At 49.7% G+C, this 8,050-nt stretch overlaps 3 protein-coding genes across 3 annotated transcripts; 1 reads left to right on the forward strand and 2 right to left on the reverse strand.

Annotated features, from left to right (window-relative positions):
- Positions 1 to 619: 619 nt before the first annotated feature.
- FIESC28_11140 (uncharacterized protein) lies at positions 620 to 2,217 on the forward strand (the record flags this gene model as incomplete). Its single annotated transcript, XM_031165268.1, has 2 exons — positions 620 to 1,813; positions 1,867 to 2,217. 2 exons carry the CDS (start codon positions 620 to 622, stop codon positions 2,215 to 2,217), a joined length of 1,545 nt encoding a protein of 514 aa, XP_031010671.1.
- Positions 2,218 to 2,620: 403 nt separating this feature from the next.
- On the reverse strand, positions 2,621 to 4,486 carry FIESC28_11141 (uncharacterized protein; the record flags this gene model as incomplete). Its single annotated transcript, XM_031165269.1, has 3 exons — positions 2,621 to 3,661; positions 3,712 to 4,129; positions 4,173 to 4,486. 3 exons carry the CDS (start codon positions 4,484 to 4,486, stop codon positions 2,621 to 2,623), a joined length of 1,773 nt encoding a protein of 590 aa, XP_031010672.1.
- Positions 4,487 to 5,186: 700 nt separating this feature from the next.
- Positions 5,187 to 6,905, reverse strand: FIESC28_11142 (uncharacterized protein; the record flags this gene model as incomplete). Its single annotated transcript, XM_031165270.1, has 1 exon — positions 5,187 to 6,905. The coding sequence occupies one exon, from the start codon at positions 6,903 to 6,905 to the stop codon at positions 5,187 to 5,189; it is 1,719 nt and encodes a 572-aa protein (XP_031010673.1).
- Positions 6,906 to 8,050: the final 1,145 nt, after the last annotated feature.

An 8,050-nucleotide genomic window follows, 5' to 3' on the forward strand; every position in this document is an offset into this window, starting at 1 on the left:
ACACTACCTAACAAGGGACCATCTCTGTACCTATGGTCAATTATTCTGAGACTTTTCTCTCTAACCCTGTCAAGTCCCTCGATCCTTGACAACTCCTCACCTACAAGCACCGAATGTCATTATGCCGAAACCATTCAATCATGACGCATCCCAAGCCACTATCTAATCATCTGATTCTTGAATCAAGCTATAATTCTCTATCTCGATATCAACTGCCAAGCTGATACTATCTTTATGATGCCATCCTATCTTCGCATCCAAATTCTGGTCTCCGCAATCGCTGCTACATACAGTAGTGCTATCAACTTTCCCGCGGAAAACAAACCACGCCAACCACCCAACTCGGCAAACATGTCCCGTTTCGCTCCCACGATAACACACGCCCTCAGGTCAGGTCATTCCCCGCATCCATGGCTAGTGGTATCTAGGTAACTTATCCCTTCTCCACTGCACTTATCAATGTCGTATCCACTACCCTAGCGCTTCCCCGGATCCCAGAGACGAGGGTCAAGCATGAGTCGCTGCTATCGCCCCTTGAGGTTCACAAGTTCAAAAAGGCGCCTTTTCGCCCTCTGAGTTTCCACAATGACCAGGTCTCTGCTCATCCTCATCCTTCATCATGGCAGACACTAAGATTCAAGATACAGAGGACGTCAAGAAGATCCAACCCTTCGACAATGAAGACCCAGAGGCAGATATCAAGCCCGGTACCATCACAGACCTTGATGAAGCAGAGCTCTTCCTTCAACAACATGGCATCCCGCACTCTCGTCTGAATGAACTCATGTCCGATGAGGCAGCTCTCAAGAAACTCCGCAGAAAAGTCGATTGGACTCTCATGCCTCTTCTTTGCGGTACCTACCTCCTCCAGTACGTCGACAAGCAAGCTCTCGGCTACTCAGCCGTCTTCGACCTCTTCACAACAACGGGCATGACACCGGATGAATACTCATGGATGGCATCAATCTTTTACTTCGCCTACTTAGTCGCCGAATGGCCAGCATCCTACCTCACCCAGACATTGCCTACCGGCACAGTCGTAAGCAGCTTTGTTATCATCTGGGGCTCCATTCTCTGCCTCACCGCCGCATGCAACAACTTCACCGGTCTCGCCATCTGCCGCTTCCTCCTCGGTGCCTTCGAAGCCGTCATCACCCCCGCATTCATGCTCATCGTATCGCAATGGTTCCGTCGCGAGACTCAGCCCTCCCGTGCAGGTCTGTTCTACTGCTTCAACGGCTTCGGCGCCATGTTCGGCGGAATCATGTTCTTTGGCGTCGGCCAGGCCAAGGGCTGGGATGTGTGGCGCACAATTTACGTGCTCTGCGGCGGACTGACCATTTGCTGGGGCATCGTGCTGTTCTTCTTCCTGCCGAACAACATCCTGACTGCTAAGCGGTACACTATTGAGGAGCGGGCTATGCTTATTGCGCAGAGCGCGAGGAACAAGACTGGTGTGTTCAACCGAAAGATCAAGTGGAATCAGATCCGCGAGGTCTTCGTGGATGCGCAGATCTGGCTATTGTTCTTCTTTGTCCTCCTCAATGAGATTATCAATGGTGGCATTGCCAACTTCTCCAAGCTTATCGTCAAGGGCTTTACTCATGATGCGCTGCTTACTACGGCCTACGGTATCCCCTACGGTGCTTGCAATGCTATTTTCATGTTCACGGGTCCTTACGCGGCATCCAAATTCAAGAATGTCCGCACAATTGTTATGTGCGTTTGGCTTCTGCCCACACTGATTGCTGTGAATCTCTTCTGGCAACTTCCCCGAACCAACAAGGGCGGTCTCCTCGCTGGATACTACATGGTAAGTCCCTCTCCTACCTCAGCTTCTCAGGAATGTACTAACCAACATCTCAGTGCGCATCCTTCGTTGGCGCTCTCATCGTCGCCCTTCAAATGCCCGCCTCGAACGTCGGTGGCTACACCAAGCGAACCACTGCCACAGCCTTCGTCTTCCTGGCATACTGTATCGGCAACATCATCGGTCCCCATGGCTTCATTGGCTCTGAAGCGCCCATCTACCAAACTGGCTGCAAGCTCATCATCGGTTGTGTCGCAGGCCAAGTTGTCCTCGCGATTATCTTGCGTTTTGTGCTCATTCGCCGCAACCGTCTCCGTGATGAGAAGGGACCTGTCATTGAGGATGAGAATGCCGCGTTGCAGGATCTTACCGATTTTGAGAACCCCAACTTCCGATACTCGTACTAAGTTAGTGTTGGGTTATATTATGTTATGATGTCATGTAGTTAGCAATTGGGCTTATTCAAGCGTTGATACCTTATCCGTTCTTGTGTCTACTGTTGTGAACCCCGGACTCAACCCCAGACTTTGCCAGTGAACACCCGGCAATCCGCTCACAAATCCGGGGTATCCCACTTAGATATTGTACTTTTACGTAAATGGGTTCCGCTGAATGAATATGCTGGTCTGCAAGACATGCTAGTCAGGTCAACCCTGGGTTTAGTACCTAGACGGTGTCTTTCTTGGCACATCGGAGTAAAGGCCGAGGACTGGGTCCAGTTATTGTTTCTCCGGACACACATGCCACCCCATAGTCATAGATAAGACAGAACAGAATAGTATAATAAAGTGAGATATTCAATTGGTGTGTCTAGTCCTCCCATTTACTAGAAACCCTCCACCAAAACTCACATTGCTCATCTCCCCACGTAAAGTCCACCAGCTCAGCCGCCTTCCCGACCCCAGTACCCCCAGCCCGTTCATCATTCCCGCGTCCGAGTAACATCGTCTTTCCCTTACCATTCTCAAAGGATGTCCACTCTGGCCTGTTCTTAAATTTCCCCTTGTTACTATTCGGATCACCCTTTGTGATAAAGCTCGTGCAGTAGGCGTGGAAATTTCCGGAAACTTCCCTCTGCGCGGGTGAGATCTCTCGGACTTCTCTGTTAAAAGTCTGATAACGCATTTGATCGCCATGGTTAGCGCCGAACAAAGCAGTTTTGTTCAAAGCCCAGTGATATAAATATGCCGGTTGCGCGTTGTCGTGGTATGTTGCCCACATAACTGTTTGTCGAACAGGACATGTATACGCGTAGTGTCCGTAAGCAGTTTCGAGGCGTTTATACTGCGACCCGACACCCGGTATACCCCTTGTATCGGTATGTGGTGAGTCAGGATGTGTAGAAGGATCAGGATACAATTTCTCAAGCTCCTCGACTTCAGACTTGGTAAGATGCGGCAGTAGGCTCTTAAAGAAACCCGTAAACTCCTCGGCCTTATCGGCTTTCAGCGGTACATAATAAGCGCCTTCGTTCGCAGCAGAGCCAGTGAGGATGGGAACCCTGTGGAACTTTCCAGACTCCCATGCTTCAATCGGGCGGCGTGAGATGATGTCGTTGTCGATAACGGGTTGCCACGCCCAGCGGATTGAAGGGTCTGAGCGGGCAAATACTTCTTTCCCTGCGTTGTCTACCGTTTCGGAGGTAAGGCTGCGTAGACAAGTCAAAATCTTGGGGTCTTTGAGGTCCTTAAAGTGGGAGCAGGGTGTTAAATCGAGGAGTTCGCGAAAGTGTTGTGTGTTGAGAGTAGCATCTGGCGGATGAACTGCGCGCGCTGTATGAGCGCCTGAGTCCATTATCGCTTTGTGGAAGAGCTTTTTCGGCTGGTTGATATCCATGATAAGATGTCCGATCTGCTATTATCAGCGACCTTCTTCTGTATCTCAGGGGAGGAGGCACTTACACCGTGAGCAGCAGCGCTCAAACCCATGATGGTAACATCATTGGGATCACCCCCAAACGCCCCGATATTCTCCTGCACCCACTCAAGCGCAACATACATATCCTTCAACCCCAGGTTCAAGAGGCCTTCTTTGGCAGTCAAGTCTGTGTTCAGTCCGCCAAACACGCCAATGCGGTATTGCATACTAACAGCGATGTACGGCTCTTCCGAGAAAGCAAGCATGGTATGCGAATTATGCATCCTTGCTGCACCGCGATTGAAGGCACCGCCTGGAATCAGGACTGCGACTGGCAATTTCCCCTTGGCGGGAGAATGACCCTTCTTGCGCCAGATGTTGATGGTTAGACAATCCTCTGATTCATAATCTGGTCCAAGAATGGGATCTTTCAGGAAAGGAACGAGTTGTTTCCCAGGGCATCTTCAACTGTTAGCACAATCCATACATTCCCGTAGGAACATACCTAGGTCCCAGGTAATAGGCTTCAATCGTCTCATTACTCGCCCCTACAGGCTCGGCATGTCGGAACCTCTTCTCTCCAACAGGAGGAACCGCATACGGAATCCCCAAGAACCCCTCCAACGGCTCAGGAAATGTCCCATCATCAACAAACTTTCCGATAATATGTCCCTGCTTAATCGTTACCGAAGGCGCAGGCTCTGGGCCCGATCTACCAAATCCATTAGGATACGCTGTAAACGCAGCTGCGAGAATGACGGGCAGCGCAGCCAACCACGTTAGCGAAACGCCTTTCGAACGCTGTACTGGTTCAGCCATGTTAGTATACCGATAGCACTATCACGAGATATCAAGAACATACCAAGAACTATTTATCATGATAAGCATCCGCGGACGAATTACTTTGCTTCAGATCACCCCGGGCAAATCCCAGTTCCCCGAACCACCAATTCCCTATCACTTCCCCTGCAGGATACCCAGTTGTGCGATCTACCATAATGAAGTGGGAACTGCAGGGAGTAGAGTTCAGCACTACGGTAGTTGATTTGGGATCCGTGGTGGCTGATCGGGGACTAAGCTTGAGCACCGAGAGTCGCGATAGCCTTATCAAGTGAGGGGAATGGTTGGAGTTGTCCGCGGGAAACTTGCTTGATAGTGTATGTGTCAGGGTGGGTGCCTTGGCGCAGGTCTAAAATCCGGGGTAAGCTGCGGATGCATGTAGGAGCTTTGACAATAACTGTCAACAACCGCTGAGACGAAATAGTTTCGTCACTTTATGTGAGTTTAGTCCTTTCGGTAGGCTGTTTAATTTGTTACTCTATGTTTACAAGTAGATAGCCAGCAGGGATAGAGAGCTCAAGTGACAGGAACATGGCGGACTAAAAGAGCGCTATAATATTGAAATGGCGATATCAACAAAACTAAAGTAACCTATGCTATGCCAAGATTCGCGGCTAAATCATGTACGCCCTACCCACGTATGCTGTACGATCTATCCAAACGCCATAACAATGCAAGACTAGATGATGATTCCACGCTGCGCCCAACCGCCTCTGCCCTTCCAAGCCCAGAGCAATAATCCAACTGCAACCCACACTGTAATGGTCTCAGCCCAGTACGTCGGAGCATAACACTGCTCTCCGTAGCAGAACAAATCGCCCCGGTCTTCACCACCAGGCGCGGCCTTTGAGTTGTTGGCTCCGTTCTGGTACGTTGCTGAGTAGACGAGTCCCCAAAATGTTGATCCGGCAGCGGGAAGCATGCCAATGATGCCAAAGTTGGTAGCGAAGTTCTCAACGCCCCAGATAATCGTCACAATGAGAGGTGTAAGACTAAAGATAGCTCCATAACCTGCGCCAACAAGACCAGAGACAAGCCAGAAGCGCTCAGCATGGTTCTGTACCAGACCTGAGGCGAGAATGAGAAGGCCAATGGAAAGCATGCTGGCGAAAAATGCCATGAATGCGACTCGGGAAATGGAGAAGCGGCTGCTCACTGCCGAACGAGTCTGTGGCCCTTGAACATGCTGTGTCTGGGGATAGGGTGCCAGTAAATCTGTCAGAGTACCAATGAAGATTCGCGAAGCAGTGTTGGTTACACCAAAGATAGACACATGTGTCGCCGCAGAAGTACGATGACTCAAGCCCTCCATTTCTGGCGGCGTAAGCGTCCCGATGATCGTACCAAGGTTGTTTATAAAAGCCTCGCCTGGTCCAACGATGAGCAAGAAAGCGAGGGCAAATGGCCACATCGTGCGGTCAGCAAGGAAGGAACGCGTTTCAGCGTTGAGAACCCAGTTCTTCTTCCACTTGGCTTCATCTTTCGATGCTTCAAGTAGTGCCGAGGTCTCTGTTTCTTCACCAGTTGCACCATAGTTCCGCTCGGTCCGGCTGAGCAAAGAGCTACCGTCCAGCAGTCCGCTCTGTTCCAGCTCCTCGATAGCCTCATCAATAAGCTCATCTTCATCTACAATACGCAGTGTAAAGGTACCAAGAATACCCATGGAAAAGGTGAGGATAGCGAGGAAGATGAAATAGCGGTATACATCCAAATCGCCCCTCCCACCGTCTGATCGCGGCTCGGAGAACAGTCGGGTTCCCGCTTGACTCAGCCACATGGGACTCAGCCCAAAACAAGTAATCGGTGTAGCGAGCGCCAAACCTCTGTATCGACCTTTTCCAAAGTTCTTTGCGCACGACGACACAGCAGCCATGTAAAGACAGCAAGTCGCCACACCAACGCAGACAAACGAGAACATCAAGAATGGAAGCGACCAGTCGCCATTAACCCGATATCCAGGATGACTGCGGTACTCCAAGTCCAACTTCCTATATACACCCGCTGCAATTCCATAACCGCTGCCGAACAGGATTCCTCCTGCGAGTGCAAGCGGTTTTAGACCAACGCGATCACATATATATCCGACGCCCGAAATAGGAAGGTACAAGGCGACAGAGCCTGCGATGGCTACAGCGTTGACCTGGAACTGAGAATAGTGTAGACGGGACTGTAGAAGAGGCGCGTAGAGGGAGAATACGACGATGGAACCGCAAGCGAGGGCGATAATATTGGCCGAAATGAAGGCGATGAGTCGAACAGTTTGTTTTTCTTTATTGCGCTGGATGCGTGTCTCGGTAGAATCCGTGTCGTTGTCTGAGGCGTAGACTGAGCTGCGCGTGGACATTTGATCGGCATCGAGGCGCGAAGCCTGGGCGTCGTCGCGGGCGGGAGACGACATGGCTTAGAGATGCTGTAGGAGTTGAAGAGAAGAGATTTAGGTCGGAATCATGTTGAAGGAATCTATCGACAGGGTATACTATGAATCACGTCAACCGAGGCTCCATCGCGATCCCACGTCATGGGGTCATGCTCCGAATATACCCCACAATTCCTCTCCGAAACCGGTTGGACAAAATTCCGGACACAGTCAGAGTCGCATTTAGTTTGTTATCAATCTTATCAATCGCGAGTGAATCATGATCGCAATAATCAACAAATTCTGTATTGCGTAGAGTGATTACCCTCCATTAGGATACTCAAACAAATTGTTCTCAACCGCTTGTCCAGGTTCGCATAAAACCACTGACCTCTTCTCTCATGCTGTGAGCAGTCAACTCTGGTAACCAACGTGAGGGCTGTAAAAGCAGCAACACCGATCTACTGGTGTTAGTTTGAGGCGATACTGGTAGCAAAGGACCGGGGATATGTTTGAACTTTTATAACATGATCAAGTTACATCGTCTATCATGGTAGAGTTACAGGTGCTTCGTCTGTTCGATCTGCGCTCAGGTATAGGGTAGGCCACGTTGGAAGCGAGAAAGTCACTAGATTTCCTGTTGACGTCTCGAACCAAAAACTTTGTACGAGGATACTAATCACGTCTATTGATCAGTCATTCCTTAGAAAGGATTTGGAATTGGGCCACAGCGGGTGTTAGGATGCATTTCTTCCTGTTCGATCATTTTGGTATTCGATAGTCACATGATCCCTCTGCGTGCTGACATGCCTCATGCTGCCACCTCACGCTCTAGTGCATTTTGAAACAGCAACAAATAATCCGACATTCAACACATCTACATCATGGTCATAACACATTTTTAAAATCATTTAATTTCTACTTATGCACTAATATTAATATATTGTGGTCTTGAAAGAAGCGATGAGAGCACTGAATTCACGACAAGAGGAACTCAACAGCTTCTTCGACGAACTCACGCCATGGGACATCCTATTCCTTCGCAAGAAGATCGAGGCAACAAACATCGAACTGAGCGGCCTTCACGATCTCCCACAAGAGCTGGTCTGTGAAATACTCGTTTACCTTGATTTTGACGATTATCGATGTTGCATCAGAGTATGCAAGAAATGGAAAGATACTTGGAG

Source organism: Fusarium coffeatum, assembly GCF_003316985.1.
Source record: "Fusarium coffeatum strain FIESC_28 chromosome Unknown BRIP53273_contig_368, whole genome shotgun sequence".
Taxonomy (NCBI): Eukaryota; Fungi; Ascomycota; class Sordariomycetes; order Hypocreales; family Nectriaceae; genus Fusarium; species Fusarium coffeatum.